Raw genomic sequence first — 18567 nt, forward strand, 5'->3', positions numbered from 1 at the left:
GAGCCGACACTGCGGCGGCCGGCCTCGGCGCCCGGAGGCCCTGCCCTTGCGGCCGCGGCGGGATTGCGGCACCTCGGAAGGCTCCTGCATCCTGCGCCCCGCCCCGGAGCGGGCCGAGCGAGGTGCCCGCGGGCCCCGCGCCCCGGTCTCTCAGTCGGGTGTGTATCTTCTCCGTATTTTTCGTCTTTCAAACGGATGTAGAGATCCGGCCGCTGCAAGGGGGTTCCTCGGCCAAACTGCTGCTTTACAATAGAGTGGGGATGTTGTTGTCTGGAGAGAAAGGGCAGCGGGGTAGGGAACGAGGAGCAGTGCCACCCCCGAGGGAGAATTAGAATTTTTCGGATTGGGAAACCTATGTTCTTTTCCCTAGTCATCGCCTGTTGATTTCTTTCGGGACCGTTTTACAAAAACCTTGCTGCCTTTTACTTGGGCTTGGGATCCAGGCAAGTGGCAGCTTTTATCCTGGGGGTTGCTGGAGCTGTGCTGTTTTTAATAGTTGGATTAGATGCAATCCGGTAGCTACATAGGGAGTTCCAGGATTTGGGGATGATTTAGCATTGGGGTTCTTATATCTGTAGAGGTCTGAGGATATAAGACCTTTCAAATTGTCAAGTTACTTTCCCCCCCTTCCATTTGATTAAGTACATTCTCAAAGTCTTAGGACTGGTAAAGACTTCATGCGTTAAACATTTTATCAGGCTTTAAGGTAAAGCATGGCTTGCAAGTGGTGGAACTGCAAGTGTTGGACATCCTGTTGAATCGTCACCAAATTCCTGTCAAACATGAAATGCCTCTGTTTGGGTTCCTTGTATGGGATTGGAGCGCTGTGCCCCCAACCAGTCTTTAACTTATCGGAATGTATATCAGTGTACTTTAAAGCCTAGGTTGTCAAGGCTTATGTAATCAACTTGTTAATTTATAATCTTGTTACATTGCTTTCCAGATTTATAAAATCATTCCCTTAAGGAAATCTGTCTTCAACGACTGCTTAAATATTTCTCTTGGAATTGGATTCCTGAAGAGGAATGTACTGTACAAGTGGTGATTAAAGCATACTAATTAGACAAGTTTCTTTTTTTAAAGAACACCAAATACATGTTGATTCTTTTATCTGATTATCTGTGTGATTGTTCCTGTGAGGAAAACAGATGATATTCCCATTTTACAGAACTAGAAATGAGAGAAATTACATGACATTCCCAAGGTCACACACACATTGAAGCAGTGTAGAAAATCAAATGCACAGTGGTAACTTTTTAAATACTGAACTCCCATCTTCAAGGCTTTTCAGGCAGGAAACTTTGAGTGCCACCTTTCATTTTTTAAAAATTTGTATAATAAGTTTTTGTTTTCATTTTGTGCACAAAAATTGCTCTTATCCTATTAATTTTTTTATAATTCTGAGTACATTTTTTTCTGTATTATTGCAGTAAGATCTATTAGTTTAAAACATGATAGAACTCTGCAACTGCACTAATCTTTATTTTTGTAGCCCAGAAGTATAGATTGGGTCTAGATTGGGCCTTTATGGTTCAGATTTAATCACATAATCCTAAAAGAAAGGCTTTTAAATGTCCTCATTAAAATTGAAGGGCTTTCATGTTGTTTTTACTGGTCAAAGGAAATAAATCTAAATTTCACTGTGGGTACTTCCCTCATATAGAAAGTGAAACTAAATTTAAAAAATACTTATTTTTGGAGATATTGAACAGCCCTGGTTCAAAGCACTGGTATAAATAAGGTGAGGCATAGGGAAAACCCTGCAGAAGCACAGAAATAAGGACTGTGGACACTCTGACATGGGAATGCTTCACAGAGGAGATGATTGAATTGGTTTTGAAGGATACGTAGAGTTCCCAAGCAGAAAAAAAGGGAAATGGCTCAGAGGGTTCAGGGAGGATGAGGAGACAAGGTCAAGTGGTGGGAGAAGAACTTAGATCTAAGTAGGTGAAAGGGAGTTGAGGCAGAGACAATGCAGCTGTTCTTTCCTTAAAGCCTTTAGAAAGGAAGGGGAGAAATGGGGAGTAGCTTTAAGGGATGGGGTAGAAAGGTTTGGGGTATTCTGTTTTAGTTTGGGAAGAGCTAGTGTAAAATCCCTTAGGCGTAATGACCTCAGGAATGAGCCCTGGAAGTGTGTCGTCTACTTTGGATAATCCAGACTTACGTTATTCACACAGATGAGGATAATTTCCTCATCTTCTTTTTTGCACATCTGCTTTGGTTTGCAGTGCGCTGTCTCATGGGAAACCATTTCTTGCTGGTGGTAGGGGAGGAACTTGTCTAAAGAGGATTCCTGCCTTGTCCTCCCTGAACATTGATTTCTCTGTCACTTCCAGAGCCTCCTGAGAGTCTGCTTTGGCACCCCCAGCATTTGGCCTCTGCCCAGGTAGGCTCTTTCATGGCAAATCAGGCCTTTTTCTCTTTCTGGTGTTATGCCCCCTAGTCTACTACTATGTGGCTACTCAGCAGTTATTTCAAACTCAGAGGGCAGTAGTTGTTCGTTCGACATGATGTTTTAGGTTCTGGAGTGTCTCCAGGCCTGAAACAAAATTAGGTCTGTCTGTACATCTAAACACATACCCTGTCAACTTCATATTTACCCAGCCCATTTAATGTAGGTTATGGAAAAATGCTCCAGAAGCATGAATTACACAACATAACAGTGGTCAAATCACAGCTTCATTGGGGCCTCAATTTCTTAGGTGTGGATGTACAGTTATCTTTCTCAAACCCAAAAGACTTATCAGCTCTTTGAAGACAGAGGCTACTTTTTTGATCTCAGCATCCTAAGACCAGAGTGATGCTTGGTGCATCGTCTGTGTGCCTAAGAAGTGCCTTGATGAAGAAACTTTAAAGTCCTAATCTTTTGTTTGTTTATTTTATCAGCATGTTAATAGAAAACATACCCATTTTAATACAGCTGAGTTGGATTTAAATTGTTTTTTAGTTAAACAGTTTTAGAACTGGAAGAAAATCTTCCATTTTATACTAACACGTCAAAGATGTTCTTATCATGTGTTTCTGGTGTGAGAGAATGGCTACCAGCTACCACTCACCTCTAGATTCATTCTAGGTTTCTCCCTTTGCCTTGCCCCTTGTGCATTGAGTTCTTGGATTCTGCTTCCAAAATATGTCTTCTCCAGTACATCCTCATCATCACTCTCACTCCTACCACCAGCAAGAAATGGTTTCCCATGAGACAGCGCACTGCAAACCAAAGCAGATGTGCAAAAAAGAAGACGAGGAAATTATCCTCATCTGTGTGAATAACGTAGGTCTGGATTATCCAAAGTAGACGACACATTTCCAGGGCTCATTCCTGAGGTCATTTTTAAGTCTTTAAGCATTCATTTATCTGTTGACATTTTCAGTAGTCTTACCTGTCTTCCAGCTCTAGTCTTCCCCTTCCAGTCTGATCTTCACTCTGCTGCTAGAGTAATTTGTTAAACTGTCATCTCTGATTGCTGCTCTCCTGCTCAGGATTCTTCTTTGGCTCTTTATGCTGGCCTTCATTTGTTCATTTAGTAAAATGTGTCTATATTTTGGGTAAGTGTTGTACTTGGCAGACCCTGGGATACAAGGTCTTATCATTTAGTCTAGTGGGGGACACAGATGATTAATTGTACAATTACAGAAATAATTATATCCCACAGTTGTGATAAAGGTCATAATGGCAAAGGACATGGTGCTGTGAGTGGGTATAGGGAGCAGGTGTGTACAGGGAGATGGGAAGGGTATTGGGATGATCAGGAAGGTGATCTTTAAACTGGGCCCTAAAGCATGGGTAAGGGATAGCCAGACCTAAGAAGTATAAACAGATTATTTGCATGGAATACAAGACCCTTTGGGTATCTGGCTCTTACCTTCCTGTCTGACCTTGTGTAGTATACTCTGTATATTATTATCCTAGTCAAGCTCTTTCAGGTTTCTTTCCTGAAAAACCTCTTTCCTACCATTGCCAATTTCAATTCTTAGCTCAAACACACATAGCAATAATGTCTCTTGGATACTGTGTATGAACTCCCCAAGGCAGATTTAGGGGAAGGAATACCTCTTTTTGCATGTCTGTTCCTGTAAGAGACTGTATGTAAACAACTTGAGGCAGGGACCTTCCTAGTATTTAGTTTGGGGATGAGCATACTGACAACAAATGAGATGGGAACTAGATGTACAACCCCTCTCAAATATTGGCATATCCTGGGAGGAAGGCCACTTCTGAACAGTCGGGGGGGAAAAATCCTTCGGTGATTTTGATACCCACTCATACCCTGTCAGTATATATTATCCCATTTAGCTTTCACAGTAACTGTCTCAGGTAGTGATTATCTGTGTCTTATAGATAAAGACATGTCTGTGCATAGATGTTTAGTAGCTTGTCGGGCTCTAGATTCTGTGGTACTTTTTTCACTGTGCTATCATGCTGCTCTGCATGTTTGCTGAGTAAATGAATTTTGATTATTCTTAAAGTGTACCTCTGTGGTAAAGATAATAAGAAAACTTGACCATGTGATACTTTGAGATGTAGAATCCTAAGACTGCCATCCTAGATCTTTCTCTGACATTCTCTATCCTCATATACACACACACCTCTTAGGCCATTATATTGTTTTTTACTCGATATTACCTAGCTAGAGGAAAATATTTAAATAATATGTCAAACTTGGTAAAATGTTTAGTTATGTTGGTTCTTCTATTTAAAGACATTGTATTTTAGATATTTTAATGTCAGTTTTACTCTTATAGTATAAATTATCAAGATAAAGTTCACTTAGATTTGGAACAGAATACATGTGAAGCTAAAGTATATTATATGCCTGCATCTCTTAAAAGTTGTCATCATATTGCCTTTTTGTTTAACAGTGGACAAAGCAAAGTGATTGCATTTTTTTCCAGAAATTGTGTTAAAATATTTAATTGGCATGTAACTTAAAAAGAAATAGAGATCTGTTGCACTGTATGGTGGCCACAGTCAACAATAATATATTGTGCATGTTTAAGTTGCAGAAGAGAGAGTTCCTTGTCCTCATCACAAAAAAGTGGTAAGTCGATGAGGTAGAGGTATGTTCATTAGCTTGATTGAATCTTTCTGCAATTTATACATAGATCAAAACAAGAGTAATTGCATTTTAAGATAAAGTTTGGCTTTCTATTTACCTCATTTTCTGCTAAACAGTTCTGTCTTTATTGGCATAAAATATTACAAATGGTACTAAAGAAATTTGGAAGGAGAATTTCAATCTACAGTTTCAGGACTTGAATTTGTCCTTTGCCTTTCTATTTTGTATTTGCTAATTCTCTTGTGAGAAAAATACTTTTTCAGAAACAAATGGAAAGAATGTAATTTGCAAAGTACATTAAAATTACAGTTTGGAAAAGGATAAAGTTTTTAAGGAGAAAATAGAACTTGCCTAAATTGTACCTGAAATACTTTTACTTGGTGTTGCCTGGGGAAGAATTTTGCTGTCACAAAATTGTTTGCAAACAATTGTATGAAGTTATTTTCAAGGTGTTCTTCCATTTTTATATGACCAGTAATTATCTCAGTCTGTTTTTTTGAATGGTTATTTGCCTGTAACTTCTTTTCTTAACTTAAGAAGCAGTTTCTAAACATTTCAGAAAGTTTTTGGTGATGGAATTATTTATTAGTAGTGTTTATTAGGTGCATGTATGGTGGCCCTAGGGAATTTCCTCTAATTGATTCCTGGAACAGGTAACTTGTAGGGCATGTCAGAAGTGGAGGAACACTAGAAATGTCAAAATAGATTTATTTTTAGTGTTTGTGTTTTCTTGAGAATTAGAAAAGTGTAGGAAAAAGCATTGTATTGCGTATAGGAAAAAGCACAAAATCCAGGGATCACTGGGGCCTGGAATTCAACCCAGACAGCTCTTAGATAGGAGTAAGACCTGGACAAAGTGAGTCCTTAACTTTGTTGGTCCTGCTTTCTCATTTCTAAAATGGGTATGATACCTTCCTTATTATCACTCCTTGTGAGGAATTAAATGATATAACAGATGTAAAAAGCATAGTGCATACATAGATCCCAGTAATTAAATTCTGTTTTCCCTTTTTGAGAACCTATATTCAAACAAAACTGGAATTCTAACAAGCAGTTGTGGCAGTAAAGGACATTTTAAAAATTAGAAATGAGACCGTGAAAGAAAAATCAACTGCAGTTTTGTTTTACTCATTTCTGTATAAACCTATTTAGTAGATTTTTAGGTAAAGTATTATGCATATGGGTGATAGATCTAATAAGTCATAACAAAAATTAGTATCCAATGGAACTTTGAAATGAACAACAGACTTTTAAACAACTAACTTTTAAAATTGGTTTAAATTCCCTAATGACCTTATTTCTATGTTGCTTTCATGTTACTACTTAAAGAATTTTCCTTTCCTGTTGAGGCCTCATAACAGCTTTTTGATGAGAAGCTTTTCCTGTGCATTTGTGACTCTGTAATGACACTTTGATTAAACCTAAGTATAATTCAAAGATAGATATGTGGTGACTTATTTAGTATGGCAAGTTTTCCATTTATTTTGAGAGAGTAAATGTCCATTACAGTTGCTTGAATGATGAACCATTAGGGATTCTTCAAAATCTTACTAGATGTACCTCACTTCTACCCCAAATCATAACTTCACCCAAACTGGTGTTCTCTTTTCCTTAACCAGTGAGCCATAAGCTCTCTCTCTTTGCTCCTTCTGCTTACATCACTTTTAGTAATGGTGCTCCACTACTCCCTGTTGAAGGATGAGCCCTGGTCTGGGGGCTGCCTCAGTCCTTTGTGATCCTGCCCTTTTTTAGTGTCCTCTCCTCTTCCTTTGATGTACCTCACCTAGGCTAACTTGTATAATTGTTTTTTAATGTGAATCCTATTTTCTTAAATCATTTGTAATATTCTTTTTTCATTATCAGAGGGGACATTGTAACAAGGTGTGAGGGTGGTACATCTCACACATGCTTGTGAATACCCAATCATCCTGCTTGTGAATTACAAAAGGATCTCATTCTGAAGAACCGGGACTGTGTTGTATCCTATACAGTTAGGCCTAAATTATTTGTTAGTGAAAACGACTCAGTGTTCTATTCTTCATCCTGAAGCAGTTGCGTACTTTCTACCTCAGAGGAAGTAGATATTTCACTGACTGTCTTGTTTGTTAACATTACATAGATAGGCATCAGTATAGTAGACAGTGTATTTTCAGGGAGATTTATATATTTAATAGGTGTCCTAATGGAAAAGTAAATTGAATGAATAATTATGTACAGAAAATCAAAAATTTAAAAACCCATGCCTTTCCTGGATTGTGAAAGCAGCACATATTCACTGTCAAAAATTTTAAAAGAACAGAAATGCATAAAGAAAATTCTGTAATCTTACTAATTTAATATTTTGAGTTTTAAAAATACATAATTCATACAAATTGTACACATTTTTAAAAAGATTGGGATTATATGCTATGAAATTTGGTATATACTTTTTTTACTTAATATCATATTGTGAGCCTTTCCCCTATGAGATTAAGTCACCTCAGAATACAGTATCATAGTTGTTAACATTGGGTATGCTGTGATTGATTTAACCATTTCCTTATTGTAGACCTTCAGGTTATTTCTGATTTTCTTTTTTTTTTTATATCTATCACTGGGCTGAGTGCAATGCCTCACACCTATAATCCCAGCACTTTGGGAGGCTGAGGTGGGAGAATTGCTTGAGATCAGGAGTTTAAGACCAGTCTGGGCAAAAGTGAGACCTTGTCTTTCCGTCAAATCAAAAAAAAGTAGCCAGGCAGCACACCTGAATTCCAGGCTACTTAGTAGGCTTGAGACAGAAGGATTGCCTGAGCCCAGGAGATCCAGGCTACAGTGAGCCATGATGGTTACTCTGCACTCAGGCCTGGGTGACAGAGTGAGACTCTGACTAAAAAATAAATCAATAAAAATAAATATCACTGAGCACTGTTGAATATAAATATTTGTCTATATCTTTATTTCTTTAAGACATAAGTCTAGTAGCCAGATTAAATCAAGGGTATTAATTCTTTTAAGACTCTTGATACACGTTGAGTATTCTTTATCAGAAATGCCTAGGACCAAAAGTGTTTTGGATTTTGGATTTTTTTCAGATTTTGGAATATTTGCATGTACATAATGAGATACCTTGAGGATGGGATCCAAATCTAAACATGAAATTCATTTATGTTTCATATGTACCTATACAGATAGCCAAAAAGTAATTGTATACAATACTTAATTTTATGCATGAAACATAGTTCTGACTGCATTTTAACTGTGATTCATCACATGAAGTTAGGTGTGTAATTTTATACTCATGGCATCATGAGCATAGTCAAGGTTTCAAATTTTGGATTTCAGACTTTCAGTTCAGGGATGCTTAACCTATACAGGTAACTTACAGTCTCACTAGTGTAAGGTAATTCCTAAATGATTCTGTCTTTTAAGTCAAAGTTAGTGAAATGTTGGGTGCCAGTATTCTGGTTTATTCTGGTTAAGTTAGTGAAATGTTGGGTGCCAGTATTCTGGTTTATTTATTTTTTGTTTTGTTTTTTTCTGTTTCAGCATTCTTTTTTGACCATTTTTTAATGATAGGGAGTTAAAATGAGTTTTACCAATGTTAATAAAAGCTTTGGAAGAAAAAAGATTTAGATTAAGTTTTAAAATTCTCCATAACTTGCAACTTATATTCTGTTTTCCTGGCAAGAATGAGTATTTGTGGGTTGGCTTTATTTATTTTGGAGTAATTTCTACACAGCAGCTTTTGTTTTAGTCATTACTTATTATGTGAGCATTTTACACCAGAGCTGTCACCATACTAATTTTTGAGTCTCACTTACCCTTAGGTAGAAATAGTGACACGCTTAGCATTTTTCATTACTTTAACAAGAGGCAAGATCTCTGTAGGAATTTGAACTTATTATCTGTGTTGCTGGTTCAGGTTTTGTGGCTTGGATGTTAACCCCTTTCTCTCTACAAATATTAAATACGACTCTGTCAGTGAATGATTTGCCTGACTTCTGAATACATTCAAATTCTTGGATATATCCTGGGCTATAACTGGTTTTGCTTAAAGGAAATAAAGATTGCTTAAACCAGCACTTCCCAAATCACTTCCTTAAGAGACTAGAGCAGGTTTCTCAGCATGACATACCTAGTCCCCTCAGTGGCCCCTAGTCCATTAAAATGGATGGAAACTTAGAATATAACTTTGGTAGGCAGTTACTTTCTCTTGGAAAATGCTTTCTTGGAGATTTGGGGGTACAAATTGCCTGTTAGGACGATAAGTGATTTTGACCTTTTAATTTGTAGTTTCCATCTTGATGCCATCCAGTGACTGCAGACTGATACTACGTAATAACCATGTAGTAATATTCAACAATTCAGTGAAAAACTCTGAACTTTTCTATACTTTAGGATATATTGACCTGTTTGTGTCTTCTTCATCATTGGTTTATAGTTTATATTGATAACTCCGACGAGGAGGAATGCTATTCTAAAAAAGTGAAATAGTGTTTCCTTTGGATAAAGATAATATCAGTGATGACTGCATAATAAGTTTGTGTTTATTTTGCTTGATCTGGAGGTTATTCTTGGAAGATTCGGTCTACTGTCTTCCTTTCAACCTATATCTTTTAAAAAATTTTAGCAGTAGGATCAGGTTGATAATATCCTTAATTCTTCTACTTATGTTAGCTTTTCTATAGATATACAGTTTAGTCTGATATTTCCAATGAATAAGGATTACAGTTTTCATTCTTTGGTATTTGTAAAAGATACCAGATAATTTCTATATATAAGAAGCTTAAATGCAATCTACTGTAGCTTTGCAAAAGAACTCAACTTTTTGTTGTCTATATCAGATGCAGAGCATTGGCATAGATTTTTAAAAAGCATTTATTATGTTTAGGAAGTTTTTGTATATTGGAATATTGATAATCTGATTTTTGGAGGAAGTTTATAGTATTCTAAACAAAATAGCATATTGCCCTTTTTGTTCAACTCCTCTGTTTTCTCATGCCATATACATCGGTCCAGTTTGGTATCTAGGCAGAGCCACCTTTGTTTAGCATACAGTTTTGTCCTTCTCCTAGGGAGAGGCATGAGTAGGAAGGAGGCATTTGTTTGATACACAGATCGGACTACAATGGTGATGATGTGGATAAAAAACTAAAAAATAGCAGGGTGAATTCCAAGTTGATAGTAAGTTATAGAAGCTGGTTCTACAACTGTTTTCAGCAGCTTTCAAAACGTGCTTAGGGCTGCCCACACTTCCTTCCTTTTCTCCAGCCACGCCCACACGCTTCAGTTGCTTCCGCTCTCTCTAGCTGGGAGAACATTAGTATATTCTTGCAATACATACCAGTGCTTGTTTCTCAAACATGAATTTTCATATGATAAATGTTCTTGGCTAATTGACCTGTTTCATTTAGGCCCAGCCTAGTTATATGCATGTGCTAAATAAGGTTGCTTTAGAATAGCCTATTTTAGTGGTGTTTACTGTTTAAAAAGATATCATCTTAGCTGTGTAGTCATTAAAAATACTGATTTAGAAGAACTTAGTCTGTGGGATAATGTTCATCATATAACGTAGAGGAAAATGTCATCATCAAGCTTTTTCTACAAGCTACAATATCTTAGTTTTGTAAAGAAGCGTAAGTATAAAGGATGTATGCTTGGACCTGTTGAGAAGTTATCTTACATGAGATTACAGATGATTTTTATTTTCTATGTTGTGCTTTTCTGCATTTTCCATACTTTTTTTTCCCTTTAGTTTGAAGATGTGGGGTGCAACTCAGGGTTGGGTTTACAAATGTTCATTATGCAGGTACCCTTCCATGCTTTCTTTTTTTCTTTTTGTGAGTAAGTCGAAGTTTATTAAGCAACAGGAAAGCGCTCGGCAGTGAGAGTGGACCCGAAAGTGGATTGCCCTTCCATACTCTCTAAAGTGAATTTGTGCTAACTTGTTCAACTTGTTTTTTGGAGAAAAATATTGTGAAAACAATTATAAATCTCTCTACCCTGACATCCCTCTACCCAAATATTGTTCCATTTTATTTGAAAAGTTATGCGTGGGCATATATTATAAATAGAAAATAATTTGAATGACTGTGTACCAAAATGTTAACAGATGTTATCATAGAGGGTGGTATAATGGATGATTTTTTAAAAAAATTCCCCTCTACTTTTGCCAGTCTGTATGTTCTAATTGTATTTTTCTCCTGAACCAAACATACTTTTTTTCATAATTGAAACAAAAATGCTAAAACAAAGGAAAGTGATAAGTGAAAAAAAGCAGGATGTAGGATAGGATATAAATTTGGGTGTAGAATGACCCAAAAATAAGAAGCTGTATATAAATATTTGCCAGATTGATCACCACAGTGTTAATGGTGCTGATTTTTGGTGCTAGAACATTGGATGCCTTTTTACTTCTTTTAACTTTCCTTTCTGTGTTTTCAGGATTTTCCATAAGAATATATTTGATGGGAAAAAATGTACAGGACAATTAAGTCCTTTTCAAAAGGGTAAATTTGATTTTAAAAATTATTTTAATATCATTTTAAAAGCAAATAGTTAGATTTTGTGAGATGTTTTATTGAAAAACCACTAGATATAGGTGACTTGCTAGAGACATTACCTCCTTTATTTTATAATCTTACAACACTCATTTTCAATTTAATATATTTTAGGAAACAAAGCAGATTTTTATGAAAGCAGTAGAGAGATAGTAGTTCAGTGAATTCATTATTTTGAAGTAGAGTGAACAGCTATAAGAATTTCTACTCGGGAAGTGGGGATGTCATCATTGTAATAGTGGTGGTGGTTGTAGTAGCTCGTAGTCACTGAATGCATACTTTGTGCCAGGCACTATTCAAAACACGTTACCTGCATCACAGCCTATGAGGTTGTATTCTTATTATTAACATTTTTAAATGAAGAAGCTAACTATATATAAAGGTCAGGTAACTTGCTGAGTTCTTGTGGCTAGTGATTGGTGAGCTGGGGTTCAAATCCAGTTGCTGGCCTTCAGAACCAGTGCTCACTCGCTTGTCTACAACACTGTTTTGCCACACAGACTGTGAATGAAATAAGGACTGTTGAAAGAATAGAAGCAGGCAAGAATAATGGAAGGAGCTACCATATCCCACTTGAAGTTGAAGGACCAGACAAGTAGGCATCCCAGGATTTGCCCACCTGTCATTAGATGTGAACCTGTGCCCATGGCTCTGCTGACCCTGTGTGTACTACAGAATTATCTCTCCTTGTTCCCTCGTTCCTGACAGGAGACTTGTTTTCAAGAGGTCTCCTAACTTTCCTTCTTCTTTCTCCTTTTTTGTCTAGTTTCCCCTACTTTCTGGTACTCCTTTTCTCCCAAGTGCATGTAAACTGGGGTTTAGTGATTACCTGGACGCTACTCACCTCTAGTATATAGTGTAAATTGCACTGACCTAGTATGAATGCTAAGGTCTTTCAATTATTTGTGTAATATTGTCATGGAAATGTCCTGCAAAGCCACCACAGTCAGTATTGCTTCACTGTGCCACAAAGTTGGTTATAAGTGATTTGCTTATATGTTCTCTACTTTCATAATGATAGTTTTTTTTCTGTCAAACAGCAAGCCTCTGATGATGAAAATATTTTGCGTGTTCCCTGATGCTGACATTTGATTTATTTTCATTTACCTTCTAGGGGACAGTTTGTTGTAAAGGTTGCCCTCCTTTGCTGCTATAGTGGGTGTTTCATGAACCTGTTGGGGCTCCTGAAGGTGGGTGGGCTCTGAAGACAGGCTGAGCAGGATTAGAGGCAGGGACTGCTGCCACTAATCAGGAGTCAAGCCTCATTGTTCTACCTTGCAGGCTTATGGTAAAGATTCAGTGAAGTGTTAGTTCAGGGCCTGTTATTCAGGAGGCATTTAGAAAGCAGCAAATGTTTTGTTGTTCTTTATTATTATTTCTTTGTTCTAGTGAAATAATCTTTGTGATCTGTCTATCTGGAAAATCTTTATGTGCTTGTTCACTCTGAAATTCCTGTTTACTAAAGGTTCCTTAAAGGAGTAGTAATTCACAAAATGGCAAAAAGATAACAGGGGGAGACTGGGTCACTAAAGACACATTTTGTTATTTTTATACATTTGTCTAGATACAGCCTTAGGGCATGTATTTTGACTTTAAGCAAAGTTAAAACAAATAGAACTAAATAAAAATCTTTTTCTGTATTTTCTTTTAGGAGAAAGAAGCAACTAACAAAACACAGTGATAACAAGGATTATTCAGTATGCAGTTTGCAGGGTATGTCTTGGAACCAGTACCAATTCACCTTTACTTTACATAAGCCACATCTTAACATTCGGTATTTATGTTCAGGATGACATTTGGGAACTACAAGATCCTCAAAGATCAAAAAACGATTTAATTATGTCCTACTCTAACTCAAAATGCACTTGATCGTTGGATTAGACAGCAAACTTGTATTTAAAAAGATGTTCACTATCAAGAGTATTTTTTTTCCCAACCCTCACTTAATCATAATGTACTGTTCTTAGGTATTCAATTTAATTGTGGTTTCATAGACTCTGGAAAAGTGGTACTCATAAAAAAAGTAAATTCTTTAATAGAGTGCATACTCATTTCACTATAGGATACTCTGTCATTGTGAAGAGATCTTTTAGATTCTTTACCATGAACTTGCTATAGATTAAAAATTGTTTCACTGTGCCCTTTTGCTGGCACAGGGCTGAGAAGAGAAACATCATGGTGTTAATAGTGATTATCTCTGGGTATCTGAGGCCCTGAAAAAAGACTTTTTTCCCCCATTTATTATTTTTGTAACAAAACAATTTTAATTTTACAAAGTTCAGATTCATTTCTGAAATCTGATTGCTGTGTCAACTTTCCAGAAACACATCTAAACTGAAATGATAGATGAAAAGAACAAAGTTATATAACTTGAGGGAAACCTTAAGGAGTCTGTTTTGAAAGCTGAAGTTGTGTTTCAAAACTTGTACAATAGAAACACAGAAAGACTTGGATAGAATTTTAAGAATATGACTGCCCTTAAAATTAATTGAAGTTAAATATTTGAAGATAGTTTCTTGCCCCCTTGCCTATGGTTTTTATTTTTGAAGATCAAATATACCTGAATTAAAGTTTCTTTTGGGGAACTGCTGTCCAAATAAAGCAGTCTTTTAATTTGAATTTTCCTGTTAATGTTATCATTAAAATTATTAACTCAAATGAAGAGATAATACACAGTATAGAAGAATTTTTTTCTGACACCTATGCATTGTATAGGTTTTTAAATTTTAAAATCTTAATCAAAACAGGACAAATAATTTAATTTTAGTTCTGAAATCAATTTGCAGAAACAGCATAGTGTTTTAAAGCACTGACTTTGGTGTCAGACAGCCCTGGGTTTGAATTCCGCTCTTTTACACACTAGCCCTGTATCCCAAGCCAAATTACTTAATATTTCTGTGCCTCAAAATGGGACTAATAATCCCTATTCCTGAGGGCAGTTGTAAGGCTTGAATGAAGATATTGTAAAGCATTTGGTGTGCAACTAGTGTATAATACTCAGTGAATGATAGTATTATTACAGTAATTGCTAAAATACCAAAAACATATTAGTAACATATTAATATTGACTTTTTAAGCTTATAATATATAAATGTTTTGAGATGGCCCTAGGTACATGATTCAGATAATTTCCAAAAGTGATATAAATGTGAAAATGTCTTTATGTCTCTTTTATGGTTGACATTTTAACTCTTTAAGATGTTGTTATCCTAAATGTAACATTGATTAGAGTGGTCAAAAGTGTATGAAGTATGGTCTTTGAAATATGAACTAGATTTAAATCCTAACTTCAACACTTAACTTGTAATTTGTAAAAAATGAGACTAATGCTGACCTCAGGATTCTTAAGATCTGATGACATGGTCCAGTTTGATTCATTTTGCACAAATACCTGTGGTAGATTTTCAGTAAATGTTAGCTTTTCTTCTGTTCTTTTAAGTAAAAATGAAATTTAAAGGAATGTGATGTTAGTGCTTTAAAAAAAACTAGTTAAAAAATTTAGTTTTTTGGAATATTTTTATCTAAGTGGATTAAATAACATAAGTACCATCCTTAATATGTAACTGAAAGTGTGAAACTATATATTAAGAGTATTAGAAAAAACTTTACTGTAGGTATGGATATGAACTAATAGAGAGCAGAACTAATCTTGGGAGGTTACTATATTCCTCACTGGGTTTTATTATTCCATCCTATTAAATTTTGGTCAGAAAAGATAAAAGTAAGAGTTAAACCTGTGAGATTTGTATAATCAATTTGTATAATTTGTGAAATTTTATACATCTTAATTTGTATAATTTTATACATTTGTTTTCTGAGTCAGGTTCCTTAATAAGACTCCATTTCTTTTTGTTGTTGTTACTTTAAAGAAGTGGAGTACAATTCAGGATTAAGTTTATAAGTGGTCATTATACTGGTAAAGTGTGGGCCTCCCTTTGGTCCCCACTTTGCCTGGTTTGAGATCAGTACCCTTATTAATGTTATATGTAGCCCCCCCCCACCTCCCCTGGCAGTTTCTGGCTACTGCCAATCCCTTTCTTATTATATTATGGTAAATGTTCAGGGTCCACTTATGAGTGAGAACATGTGCTCAGTTCTTTGTTTATAAGAATCTATTTCTGTATTTGGAGTTTACTTTATAAACCTTGAAAATTATAAAGGCAATATGAAATTTGGTCCTTAAAACCAAATTATCTTTGAAACTTAAATGGTTTGTAAGAATACATGCTTGTTTACTCTTGAAATATAAGCATGGGGCTTGTGATTGAGAATTGGGAAACCATAATAAAAATAGGCATAACTAACAAGTACAGGGTGAGTACCAGTCAATAAGCAAATATTTATTAAGCACCTACTGTGTACTAGGTGCTGTGTCCTAGACAATAGTGGCACAAGAACAAGCAATTGCCTCATAAACATTTTGGGAAATAAGTTACATTTTAAAATTTGTGAGTTTTGATTGCCTGCTCTATGTAAGCACTGTTCTAGGTATTGAGGGAAGGGAGAAGAGCATAACAGAACCTTAGCATAGAAAGTCCCCAGGAGCCTTCCAGTCTCAGGGTGGAAATGATGAACCCAAATACCTATAGAATTAGACCATGTCAAATGGAGGTGTGGAGACACTTTGGAGACACCTAGGAGAGAAGGCAATTTTAGCTGAGAAAGTTGGAGAAGATGTCATGAAGTGGATTTTTTTGAACTTAAAGGAAATGTTGCTGGTCTTGGGGAAACAAAAAAGTTGCTGGGTTGCTGTCCAAATGTTTGTTCTTAGTGCTTTCCCATTTTGTCAACTCTTGCCTTGTGTTTTAAGACACTGATTGAAATTGCTTTTGGAAAATGTTTGTTTTTTAAATATAGCTTATCAAACTTGCTAGTTTTCTTAATTTCTGACATCACCAAAAAATTGCTTCCAACGAACTTGGTTTTTTTTTTTTTAGTTTACAAAATTTAATGATATTTAAATTATCAGATTTTATACTGTAAACTCTAAGTATAGAAAGAGGTTCTTGTAATTGACCCTACATCAATTTATGTCTCAATTAATTTTCTTCAAGCTTATCTTAAAATGAAAAAAAAAATGAAGCCATTTTAAAGTATATGAGGACAAGTCACAAAAAATTTTGTTTCTCCTCTTATTTTGTAGATATTCATGACGACGCTGAAAATGAATTTTTTATTTTCACCAGATACTCTTATATGAGAAGATCTATTTCACACAGTCTAAATTTTTTTTTTCTGTGGGACCAGCATGGCAGGATTCAAGCGAGGGTATGATGGAAAGATTGCTGGATTATATGATCTGGATAAAACCTTGGGTCGAGGCCATTTTGCAGTGGTTAAACTTGCCAGGCATGTCTTTACAGGTGAAAAAGTGGCAGTAAAAGTTATTGACAAAACAAAACTGGACACTCTAGCTACTGGTCATCTTTTCCAGGAAGTGAGATGCATGAAACTAGTGCAGCATCCCAACATCGTACGCCTGTATGAAGTTATTGACACCCAGACCAAACTATATCTTATTTTAGAACTTGGGGATGGAGGAGATATGTTTGATTACATAATGAAACATGAGGAGGGTCTTAATGAAGAATTGGCCAAAAAGTACTTTGCTCAGATAGTTCATGCTATATCTTATTGCCATAAACTCCATGTGGTTCACAGAGACTTAAAACCAGAGAATGTAGTCTTCTTTGAAAAACAAGGTCTTGTAAAGTTGACAGACTTCGGATTCAGCAACAAATTTCAACCAGGGAAGAAGCTCACTACAAGCTGTGGATCTCTTGCATATTCTGCTCCAGAAATTCTGCTTGGTGATGAATATGATGCACCTGCAGTAGGTATGTAACCTTCTGTCCTGTATTTGAATTCTACCAGCCTGGTATTTACTTGGTCAAATGAGTTGTTGCTTATCTAAAAATAATTTCGAAGAGAATTTCTATTGAATGTGTCCTAACTGACAAATTGGGTTTCATGAATACTGTATATCCCTAAAGCTGGCAATTAGGTTATTTCAACCTTAAGATGGCAAATGTCTAAAGTATATTTGGGAGCACAAAGAAAAATGAGTGTTATCATTTAAGGTAACCTCTTTCAGCTCACTGTAATTTTTTTCTTAAGGTCTGAGTACTTTGCCTGTCTTAGATTTTCCTGGTAGTGGCCCTAGCCATCTCCCTGTGCTTATCCTTAAACATTCGAGAGCCTTATTGGAGAGGTACCATGGATATTACAGTGCACTGTAAAGAATTGGGGTGTTGGAATAATTTACTAACTGTGATCTTGAACAAGTACTTGGCTTCTCTCCTCTTCATTTTTTCATCTATAAAATAGAATTAAGTTAGATACAGGTATAGCATTCCTATATCATCTTGTTACTTTTCACAGTGACCTGTGTGGTTGTTATTGTCTATCTCATTGTTCAGAGTAGGAAACTGAATGCCGAGCCCTTCAGTATGATGGACTTTGGAATAGTGGTAATCCTTGGCATTCCCAGTCACCCTCTCCTTTTATTCTCAGCATACTATTGTGCTCTCTCTCATTTGTCAAGAGTTATCTACTTGTGGTGCGATTTTTAGTTTGTGTCCATTTTGTCCCCTTGGGATTGTATCTGTTTTGAAGATCATGTAGGAATTTGTTTTTAATTTTTAAGGATTTGTTGTTCTAAAGGTACAGTCAGCATTCAGTCCATTAGTTTAATCTTGGAGAATTATGCACAGATTCTATATGAACGTGATGCTGAACTTTATAGATATGAGTCTTCTATCTGCATTCTCATCATTTTAAAATGCAAGTTAAAGAAGATTAATGACAAAGGTGCACTGAATACTCTGTACACCCAAGATACTAATTTTCATGTTAGACTATTGTGTTCTAGAAATGAAAGGGTTAATGAATGGTTTTTGACTACTGCAGTTAACCAGACTTCACTGAAGTCTTTTTTTTTATTGGAAAATATAGTTTATTTAGAAAGT

The 18567-nt window shown here is 35.9% G+C and overlaps 1 protein-coding gene across 2 annotated transcripts in view; it reads left to right on the top strand.

The window, feature by feature from the left end:
* The first annotated feature begins 2334 nt into the window (after positions 1-2334).
* SNRK (SNF related kinase) overlaps positions 2335-18567 on the top strand; it is a 62045-nt gene continuing 45812 nt past the window's right edge. Inside the window, exons 1-3 of one of the 2 annotated variants that reach the window (XM_008070574.2) lie at positions 2335-2386; positions 13251-13312; positions 16743-17436. In XM_008070574.2, coding sequence (XP_008068765.1) covers positions 16848-17436 — 589 coding nt within the window. In that variant the 5' untranslated portion in view covers positions 2335-2386; positions 13251-13312; positions 16743-16847. Of the gene's footprint in view, positions 2387-3715; positions 3785-13250; positions 13313-16742; positions 17437-18567 lie in introns of those variants that run through there. The other variant, XM_021718821.1, reaches the window with a different exon arrangement.

The sequence above is a fragment of the Carlito syrichta genome, unplaced genomic scaffold (genome assembly GCF_000164805.1).
Source record: "Carlito syrichta isolate Samal-C Ts95f unplaced genomic scaffold, Tarsius_syrichta-2.0.1 Scaffold313745, whole genome shotgun sequence".
NCBI lineage: Eukaryota > Metazoa > Chordata > Mammalia > Primates > Tarsiidae > Carlito > Carlito syrichta.